Consider the following 11,765-nt stretch of genomic DNA (forward strand, 5'->3'; position numbering starts at 1 on the left):
AATAAAAATACTTGCAAAATCATTGAAGACTACTTTCAGAGGAACCAAATACAGTAAAATGATCAATTCAGGATTTTCTTTAGGAATCATATATGCCCATTGAAGCCATATATCAATGACTTCTTAACCTTACAGGAAATGTATAGACAGAATATTAAAAGAGGGAGACATATGTTGCTCCCTTTTCCCCTTAAAATGAAAACAAATATCACTTATATGCATTTTTATCTGTTTTAGTAAATGGACACTTTTTTTAACAATTAATAGCAATGCGACTTTAATTCAGAAGTGTATTTGTTGCATATCAACCGATGTTAATATTCTTCTTTTTGACAAGCTTTTTATAATAACGGGAAATCGGCGTGTCCCATAGAACAGTCAGTAGAAAAATCAATCAAAGATGGTAATGAAGAAGTTTATTCCCATGATAATTCTGTTTTTATTTATTTTTGTTTTCATTATCATTATTTTCCAAAATGTTTTATCTTGAGTTTTTAATCAATAATTTGTGCCTGGAAAATGTGCAAAAGACGAATTATAGTTCCTATGTTTGCATAGATTGAAATTATTTGCCACTTCTTTCTTCATTTGATGCCACAATAACCAGTTACCCAACGCATGTTCATTATTCCTGGTCATGTATGGCCGGAATAATAGCATAATCTCAGAAAACATCTCTTCTTCTGGATGGACCTGGTAGTGGACTATGGGCAGCCATGCATGATGATATACTCTCAGAATGAACTGGTAGTGGACTTTGTGCTGCCATGCATGATGCTATACTCTCAGAATGAACTGGTAGTGGACTATGTGCTGCCATGCATGATGCTATACTCTCAGAATGAACTGGTAGTGGACTATGTGCTGCCATGCATGATGCTATACTCTCAGAATGAACTGGTAGTGGACTATGTGCTGCCATGCATGATGCTATACTCTTAGAATGAACTGGTAGTGGACTATGTGCTGCCATGCATGATGCTATACTCTCAGAATGAACTGGTAGTGGACTATGTGCTGCCATGAATTATGCTATACTCTCAGAATGAACTGGTAGTGGACTATGTGCTGCCATGCTTGATGCTAGACTCTCAGAATGAACTGGTAGTGGACTATGTGCTGCCATGCATGAGGTAATACTCTCAGAATGAACTGGTAATGAACTATGTGCTGCCATGCATGATGCTATACTCACAGAATGAACTGGAAGTGGACTATGTGCTGCCATGCATGATGCTATACTCTCAGAATGAACTGACAGTGAACTATGTGCTGCCATGAATGATGCTATACTCTTATAATGAACTTGTAGTGGACTATATGCTGCCATGCATGATGCTTTACTCTCAGAATGAACTGGCAGTGGACTATGTGCTGCCATGCATGATGCTATACTCTCAGAATGAACTAGAAGTGGACTATGTGCTGCCATGCATGATGCTATACTCTCAGAATGAACTGGTAGTGGACTATGTGCTGCCATGCTTGATGCTATACTCTCATAATGAAATGGTAGTGGACTATGTGCTGCCATGCATGATGCTATACTCTCAGAATGAACTGGTAATGGACTATGTGCTGCCATGTATGATGCTATGCTCACAGAATGAACTGGTAGTGGACTATGTGCTGCCATGCATGATGCTATACTCTCAGACTGGTAGTGGACTATGTGCTGTCATGCATGACGCTATACTCTTAGAATGAACTGGTAGTGGACTATGTGCTGCCATGTATGATGCTATACTCTCAGTATGAACTGGCAGTGGACTATGTGCTGCCATGCATGATGCTATACTCTCAGAATGAACTGGTAGTGGACTATGTGCTGCCATGCATGATGCTATACTCTCAGAATGAACTGGTAGTGGACTATGTGCTGCCATGCTTGATGCTAGACTCTCAGAATGAACTGGTAGTGGACTATGTGCTGCCATGCATGATGCTATACTCTCAGAATGAACTGGTAGTGGACTATGTGCTGCCATGCATGATGCTATACTCTCAGAATGAACTGGTAGTGGACTATAGCTATGTGCTGCCATGCATGATGCTATATTTTCAGAATGAACTGGTAGTGGACGATGTGCTGCCATGCATGATGCTATACTCTCAGAATGAACTGTTAGTGGATTATGTGCTGCCATGCATGATGCTATACTTTCAGAATAAACTGGTAGTGGACTATGTGCTGCCATGCATGATGCTATACTCTCAGAATGAACTGTTAGTGGACTATGTGCTGCCATGCATGATGCTATACTTCCGAATAAACCAGTAGTGGACTTTGTGCTGCCATGCATGATGCTATACTCTCAGGATGAACCGGTAGTGGACTATGTGCTGCCATCCATGATGCTATACTCTCAGAATAAACTGGTAGTGGACTATGTGCTGTCATGCATGACGCTATACTATCAGAATGAACTGGTAGTGGACTATGTGCTGCCATGCATGATGCTATACTCTCAGAATGAACTGGCAGTGGACAATGTGCTGCCATGCATGATGCTATACTCTCAGAATGAACTGGTAGTGGACTATGTGCTGCCATGCATGATGCTATACTCTCAGAATGAACTGGTAGTGAACTATGTGCTGCCATGCTTGATGCTAGACTCTCAGAATGAACTGGTAGTGGACTATGTGCTGCCATGCATGATGCTATACTCTCAGAATGAACTGGTAGTGGACTATGTGCTGCCATGCATGATGCTATACTCTCAGAATGAACTGGCAGTGGACTATAGCTATGTACTGCCATGCATGATGCTATACTTTCAGAATGAACTGGTAGTGGACTATGTGCTGTCATGCATGATGCTATACTCTCAGAATGAACTGGTAGTGGACTATAGCTATGTGCTGCCATGCATGATGCTATATTTTCAGAATGAACTGGTAGTGGACTATAGCTATGTACTGCCATGCATGATGCTATACTCTCAGAATGAACTGGTAGTGGACTATGTGCTGCCATGCATGATGCTATACTCTCAGAATGAACTGGTAGTGGACTATAGCTATGTACTGCCATGCATGACGCTATACTATCAGAATGAACTGGTAGTGGACTATGTGCTGCCATGCATGATGCTATACTCTCAGAATGAACTGGCAGTTGACAATGTGCTGCCATGCATGATGCTATACTCTCAGAATGAACTGGTAGTGGACTATGTGTTGCCATGCATGATGCTATACTCTCAGAATGAACCGGTAGTGAACTATGTGCTGCCATGCATGATGCTATACTCTCAGAATGAACTGTTAGTGGACTATGTGCTGCCATGCATGATGCTATACTCTCAGAATAAACCGGTAGTGGACTATGTGCTGCCATGCATGATGCTATACTCTCAGAATGAACCGGTAGTGAACTATGTGCTGCCATGCATGGTGCTATACTCTCAGAATAAACCGGTAGTGGACTATGTGCTGCCATGCATGATGCTATACTCTCAGAATGAACCGGTAGTGAACTATGTGCTGCCATGCATGATGCTATACTCTCAGAATGAACTGGTAGTGGACTATGTGCTGCCATGCATGATGCTATACTCTCACATTTATACTACTTTTAGTTGTTATAACTTTAAATTCTCTTTCACACAAAAACCTTCCAAAAAACGGTTTGGAAATAATCAGGGGCCGTGTCAATGAAAGTATCCTAGGATATGTCCTAAGATAGGTCTTAGGACATTATTTAGGATGGTCTTAGGACGTGTCTGAGACATGTCTTAGGATGTAAAACAAAGCTGTCTTAGGACAGTCCTAACTACGATGGTCCTAGGACCATCCTAACATATATATATTTAATTGAAAAAAAATTATATAGAGATTTCTATGACATAGATTTTATTGTATTTTAATATTTATATAAGTAAAGAGAGGGAGGATGACTTTTATATGGAAAACAATTAACGCAAAATAAAAGTTAAAGATTTAACGTAATACTAATAAATACGTTATTTAAAAATATGATGGAAAAATGATTTTAATACGAAAACAAAAGTAAATAGTCACAAAACTTTGTTAAATGCGATATTCGTGCTGCAATTTTAGTACGTAAACTAGTTTTGTCCTTAGGTCCACTTGATTTCATTACATGTATCGAATGAGGATGAGTTAAAAAAGAAGTATTTTTTCCCCCATATCTAAATTTTTATTGCACCGTTTTGGTAAGTCGCAAAAATGTTGCTTTACTGATAGTATTTTTTAGGCTTCAAAAAAGACAGCACGAAATAATTTAATGTAATACAATTGAATCTTTAACAAAAATTGAAGAAAAAAAAATGTTTTATTAATTTAATTCTTATAACAGTTTGGTAGTTTAATATTGTATTAGTATTTTTAGTATTGAGTTTATGGCATATTTGATGTTTTTATTACGTTTAAGGACATTGTAACCTTTAGGACTATCCTAAGACACCTATTTGTATGTCCTAACTTTAGGACCAAATTTAGGACATATCTTATTTTAGGAGACTTTCGTTAACCTGACTTAGACTAAAACGTGTCCTAAGACCATCCTAAGACATGTCCTAGTCCTAGGACAGCTTCGTTGACACGGCCCCAGGTTAACCTTTAGCTCGTCAAATATGATCCGACATAATCTATTCTTATCTCGGTCATAAATTCTAGCAAAATAAGACACCCTTTGTCTATCTAGGAAATCGTTGATTGGTTCCCAACCCAAATCTACGAACAGAGCCGACTTAGGGATATTCATATTAGTACTAGAAATAATTTCGCCGATTTATATTGTCAAGTTTCAAGAATTTGTTTTGTTGAAACTGACGACGGCAGCCATACAGCACAACCGTGTGCGATAAATGGCCGCATTACCGAGTTCCAGAGGGCATAAATTGACCTAGCTTTGAAGTTATCTTTTAAGTAACAATTTATATGGTCGGCAAAAATTAATGAACGGGTAAAACAAATACCGAGATATTGATTTATTGGCTTCCTAAAGGAGCAGGTTACCTAATTGCCACTTCTTATCTTTATCTAAACGCTTACCTATTATCATAACCTTGGATTTGTTTTAGTTAAACTTTATATTCCACTTTGAAGCAAAATTAGCTGTTATATCTCTGTTCGTCCCTCTTTTATAACATCGATAGTAAAATTGTAAAATCAGTGGTAATTTTTCAATACAAAACAGACTTTATTAAGATTGAAACTTGGATAAGAAATGAATAAAATATTTTAACTGAATATCGTCATGAAATATTTGCCACTGGATATTAGACAAACAAATAACTTCCAATCATTATAAAAAGCCATGTACTGTTTACATAAGTAATACTATGTGTACAGATTTTTTGTCTATATGTATAATACTTGTAGTTATTTGTATTTGTGTTCTTTGTTGCATCTTTTAATCACAACTTATCGGTTGTATTTTGAACAACACAAGCTTACATGCGACACGAAAATTACTCTAGCAACCAACACCACTTCTGTTGATATTGACTCTGTCACAGGAAGGTACCAATTGTCACTATTCCGATTTACCAGCATTTGTTTGCTGTTGTAAACTTATTATAACAGATTCCTCACAGAGAACGCGGCAAACTTTACAAAGTTCTATTTGGTTTACCGCTGTCTTTAGAGTTCAGCGTATAAACGTTAAATAATTCACTCTTCAATTAAGTAGTGTATAAACATTGTTGTATATAAACAAATTAAACTAATATTAATGTTCTTCTCCAAGTAATTCTGTACACTGAACCAAGCATCCCACATACAATCGTCTAAGCGTTAAAGCCTAACTGGAGTATTAACTTTCTTATTTCTCTGCTTTGGGAGAGATACATAGCTGTGTATCATCATGATAGTTATTCGATAAAACTTCACAAAGTTTATTAAGTTTGACAAAAAGTTCGCTACAACGCCTCAATCATTCTATATTTTTGGGGGTGAATATATCCGACTACTTTCACTAATAGATATCTACCAACCAACCGTGATAAATTGTCTGAGCCTACTGCAAGGCAAATTCGCGGCAGTTCGTATTTAACACTAGTATATACTTTCATTGTCCAGAGGCAGTTCAAGTGTCATTGACCTTTTTTCATGCCGGATGGCAACTATTACAGGGCCTATCTATTTAATTTACCGTCAACTGATTGATCTCAGCCTGTACATGCATGTCAGTAATATTTGCCACTGGACATCACGCAAAATTATAATATTGTAAGTACTTTATGAAATGTTACTAGTATTATTATTTTGAGGACTCTCAGAAGGAATAGTTTTAACTGATGGGATGATTCTCTTGAAATCAAAATATTTTATTTAAAAAAGTTGTTTAATTATTCCATGTCGGAATATTTGGGGTATCGGACTATTGGGGTGTCGAACTGATAGGGCGTCAGACTATAAATGAGGCGTAGGACTATTGGGTTATCGGAACAATGGGGTGTCGGACTAATGGGACATCGGAATAACGGGGTTGACCCGATTTATAATACTTTGTTTCTCCCCTCGTGCATTGTTTTTTGAGACTTTTCAATCCCTTTCTATGACAACATATGCAATTTCTTGTATCTTGTTTGAAATAAATGCGCAACTAAATTTCTCTCATGGGAGATTAAAAATTAACTGATTTTACCACGGTTGTGCCAAATACTATAGTAATTTTTCGAGTTCCCAAATTTTTTTGACCTAGTGTTGCTGAACAGACGACAAACTTCGATGCGTCCAACTCGGGTTGGCTCGAGTTATAAAATCAGTGTTAATGAGCATGTGCACAACCTTCCATAATCGAAGTGAAAAATCGACTCCAGTTGAGTCAGACTCTCAAAATGGAAGGTATGAATATAGCAGCAGTTGTCAATTTTCTTTAATGGACGTCGACAATAAACTTTATATTTCAATTAGTATCATAAGGGAATTTAAGACTAATATAAAAAAAGATGTGGTATGATTGCCAATGAGGCAGCTATCCACAAAAGACCAAAATGACACAGACATTAACAACTATAGACATTATTTATGTATGTGCCTGTCCCAAGTCAGGAGTCTGTAATTCAGTGGTTGTCGTTTGTTTATATGTTACATATTTGGTTTTCGTTCATTTTTTTACATAAATAAGGCCGTTAGTTTTCTCGTTTGAATTGTTTTACATTGTCTTATCGGGGCCTATTATAGCTGACTATGCGGTATGGGCTTTGCTCATTGTTGAAGGTCGTACGGTGACCTATAGTTTTTAATGTCTGTGTCATTTTGGTCTTTTGCGGATAGTTGTCTCATTGGCAATCATACCACATCTTCTTTTTTATATAGGTGAATTATAGCAATATCCACCGTGTATCATCGTACAGTGGATATAGGTACTAACCAAGCAGACATGATCGATTTTGAACTGACACGGTAACGAAATTTTTTGGGTTTTTTTTATCAACATTCAGTGTACATTTCTCAACATCTGAAATTCCTGCTCAAAAAAAAATTTTGCTTCGATTTTTTCCTATTTATAAGACATATTTTATATTTTAATAAGAACAATTAACTTGTAAATGCACAAATAGTTGTGAATGTCAACACCAACTTTCAATTTCAATACAATTGTCGAGACATTTAAATGTTTTACCTGAAAGAAAGCTAATACAGGGCAAAAGTAAAAGTTACGGTACCAATCATATACTCATTCCTTGAAAGTTTTTGGGTAATGAATGAGGTTGAAAATTTTGTTTTTGTGTACGGTGTACAGCAACTGAACTATGCACCGTACAGAAAGATTTATGTGGCCAGCTAAACACCGAGTTGCAACGAATATAGAATTATATCGGATGAGACGAGTGACAACTTCTTTGACAAGTATTTGGATATGTTTGTAGTAATTTTTTTTGTTGTGGGAAAATAATGAGACATCTCTAATCATCAACCTACGACCAAATCATTTCTTAAAACAACAATTATGTTGAGATTGAGGTAAACATTGATATTATGTGAACAAAACAAAGATTTTCGTTACCGTGTGAGGTCAAATTCGATCACGCCCGCTTGGTTAGTACCTATATCCGCTGTACTGATGATACACAGTGATATCAGTCTATTTGTCCGTTTCTTATACAAAGGAGTAGGTCCAGTAAGACCCCTTTTTGGCCCCAAAATATAGCAGTTTTACAAAATTGTTCAAATGTAAACTTTTAGCTATTAATCGGAAAGTAGAATACTTCTGCTTCATAGATATGGGCTGTTTTTTACAATACAATGCGCAAAAACCGGGTTCTAACATCATTAAGTCATGCTAAATTACTGAAATCATCGAAATGTTTGCATTTTGGTTATTTCTTAGACGGTTTCCGTTTGAAATGGAAGTGGTCGCATTTGTGTTCATTCTTAATATTCAAATATAAGTTGTATTTAATGATAATACATAACATATATAAAGGTTGAGAATGAACACGGATGCGGCCACTTTCATTGTTGACAAAAAAACATCTGAGAAGTGACATATGTAGTTATGGCATGTTTAAAAAAAATCCATATTTAAGCTTTAATTTGAGCGTTTTTAGTGACTAAATTAGTTAAAATCTTTCACGTATAATAATTGATTCGACTAAAATGGACACTTAAGTGTTTAAAATGTTTCCAAAATCTTTCATTAGATAAACCTGAAATTTGAGGCCAATATTGGCCCTTACCTACTCCTTTGATATTGTTTTATTTTGTATTTACTATTTTCATTACTCATTTGTAAACCCATTATATTTATACAGTGAAAATACTTAAGGTGCCTTTTTTCATGGATTCATGTTTAGTTTTGTGGTCAAGGCCGTATCCCGGATTTGTTAATCTATAGGTTAACTCTGTTTGATGTAATTTATGGTAGTAAGGTGTACATTTTCGACCAGACAGGTCAAATAACTTTGGCCTCATTATCATGCATCACTCAGCAATGTTTATTTTATGTGGTTATATGCTTATATAACCGTCTGCTATATGGCCCCTGTATTTGGTGTATGGTGTACATGTCTACATGTTTCATATATGACGTTGACCTCATTTTCATAGGTCATCGATCTTTGATCAGTTTTCATTGTTTAACTGTTATATATACTCAATGAATTGGTTACGAAAAGAAGTTCGGTTAACGTCGTCTATAGAAAATTCTAACATGACGTCCTTCAAACGCTTTGAGTACACACCCGTGGTAAAATATGAATATATTGTTTGGGCTGTTCCGATCGTAAGAACCACTATATTTGGTGTACGGGATGTTTGTACCGGTCTGTGTGGCATGGTTCATCGGACCTTGACCTATTTTCATTATTCAATGATAATCTTAAGATATGTGACACTTCTAGTAAAACCCTTACTATTACAGTTGTTCAACATATATACTATCACAAGTAAAGCAGACGAGGCATTTCAGCATTTGCGCTCTGATATTCTATAGTCTGTAATATATAGTTATCTCATTGGAAATAATTTTTTTAACACCTGTTACGTTGTATATAAAGAACTTAAGGAAGTACTGTACCACAAAAGTTTGCATGTTTATAGTCCAAGCTCAAATTGGTAACGAAAGATGCTGTTTTGCTATTAGATGGATGGTCAATAACCTTATTATATTTAAACGTTGCATATACCAATATTATTATTGTTAAATAGTGGCGGTAAGTAGATATGTCTACCTTAGTTGTGTTATATTAATATTTGTCTTTGGCGGCAATTCATAATTTTACTATAACAACTCTAACTTCATCTTCGTTAGCCAAGGGTTACGATCCACTCCCGTTCTCTTCACCCTTGGCAGATTGAGCTAACATTTGTGATATCAATGTTGCGCCATCATTGAGGGAAGATTAAAGTCACGTCCATTTCGAATACATTATTCTTGACCAATGGTAACACTTGAACTCTTCAATTTGGAGGTAAAAACACGGTAGCGTCTAGATTCTACACACTTGGTAAAGCCGGAAACGAAATATACGTCAACATACATGCAATTGTGCATGAAAAATACACAGGAACTTCTATTAGTTGATTATAAACATTCAAGTTGTCACTAAATAAAGTCGTATGTTTAGTAATGTAAAGACTTGTTGCACAATAAACACGTGGCAATTGTTTCCAAACGATTTCTACATCTACACGTGATGATGATATATGCACTTGTTGATTAGATGCAGCGAGTTTCTACTGCAACAAATAAAAATCCTTACCTTGTTTCTCCGAAATGTTATCTCAATCCGCCAAGGGTGAAGAAAACGGGGGTGGATCGTAACTCTTGGCAAGCGAAGATGCTCTAACATACACCGATTCTCAGAGCTGAATTTTCACACGCGAACTGAATGAACTGAGCTGCATGATATCGCTAGACATATCAGTTCAGATTCAGTAGAAGTTGTAACGATTGAGAATAGAGCTGAATTAGTTTGATAACAGTTCAAGCTGAGCATCCCAGTTGAAGTATACGATGAATGAAAACTTCCCCACTAAGTTTGGTACAATGACCTAAAGCTATTGTGAAAACATTTAACAAACAATTAGTTAAAAATAACGTTATCTTTGGACCTGTTTAGTTTGTGTCGGCGCAGACACGAAATAACAATAGCGTCATACTATGTATGCACGAACGACACTCAACGTGACAGAAAGTAACAACCCACAGACACAAATTGCGTACTCATGCATATATTTCCAAGGCGGATGCATTTAAAAAAAAAACACGTGAACCTTTTTTCGAAAGTTTACGCTCGTGGAGGTCTTTCTATTTTCGAAATCCACTTATCTAGACACGTTTTAGTTGGTTTTTTTTAATTTCGAGGTGAAGAGTTTAATTTAAAAGAAAAAAAAATGAAAGCTTAAATGTTCGTTCTTATAAAAAAAAACACGCTTCCATCAGTTGTAAGTATATCAATTGGTAATAGAAATATTATTTTAAGCCCCACCTACGATAGTAGAGGGGCATTATGTTTTCTGGTATGTTCGTCTGTCCGTTCAGTTTTTGGTTAAAGTTTTTGGTTAAGGTATTTTTTGATGAAGTTGAAGTTCAATCAACTTGAAGATTAGTACACATATTCCCTATGATATCATCTTTCTCATTTTAATGCCAAATTAGAGTTTTTATCCCAATTTCACGATCCATTGAACATAGAAAGTGAACGTGCGAGTAGGGCATCCGTGTACTGGGAACACATTCTTGTTTAATTATTAAATCTGGTCACGCATTGTCTTTCACGATCGAAATAGTGTGTTGCCTGATCTTTCACGATCAAGTTCGGTGACAAATCAACAAAATCCAATGTTTCAGAAACAAATGAATGGTTTCAAGGGAAGAGCAAACTTTCATTTTCGGAAAAACCAAAGATTAAGTTTCAAATATATCATGATATATTAAAATGTGACCATTAAATGTACAAAAAGCGTGGTTTTTAATGAATCCCATGGACATGTATTGCGCCTTTTATGTTTTCTCATAAAGTACTGTATATTTTCTTTATCTTATTGCACAGTCTTGTTGAGAATGTTGAATCATTTTGATAGACTTATTTGGGTGGGTTTTTTTTCGAATTTGTACCGCGTTTTGAAAATTCAGCAATTTTTTGGGTAGAATTTATATCTGATTATTTTTACGATCCGGTACCATATTTTTCACCATCCAATCACAATACTTGACTACCGTTAGGTATTCTTTCACGATAATTTCTCTCAATGAACCGAATGACACCCATACTAATACTTTTAATAAGTTTTTGATTGCATCTGTATTGATATGTAATGAAAAGTAATTGAACCAAAGTATA

At 36.0% G+C, this 11,765-nt stretch overlaps 2 protein-coding genes across 2 annotated transcripts; both read right to left on the reverse strand.

Moving 5' to 3' along the window:
• Positions 1–1,027: 1,027 nt before the first annotated feature.
• Positions 1,028–1,636, reverse strand: LOC139489365 (uncharacterized). The gene has a single exon (XM_071275674.1). The coding sequence runs from the start codon at positions 1,634–1,636 to the stop codon at positions 1,028–1,030; it is 609 nt and encodes a 202-aa protein (XP_071131775.1).
• A 621-nt stretch (positions 1,637–2,257) lies between these two features.
• LOC139489366 (uncharacterized) lies at positions 2,258–3,547 on the reverse strand. Its single transcript, XM_071275675.1, has one exon. The coding sequence runs from the start codon at positions 3,545–3,547 to the stop codon at positions 2,258–2,260; it is 1,290 nt and encodes a 429-aa protein (XP_071131776.1).
• Between the last annotated feature and the right edge of the window lie 8,218 nt (positions 3,548–11,765).

This window comes from Mytilus edulis, chromosome 9 (assembly GCF_963676685.1).
Source record: "Mytilus edulis chromosome 9, xbMytEdul2.2, whole genome shotgun sequence".
NCBI classification, from domain to species: domain Eukaryota; kingdom Metazoa; phylum Mollusca; class Bivalvia; order Mytilida; family Mytilidae; genus Mytilus; species Mytilus edulis.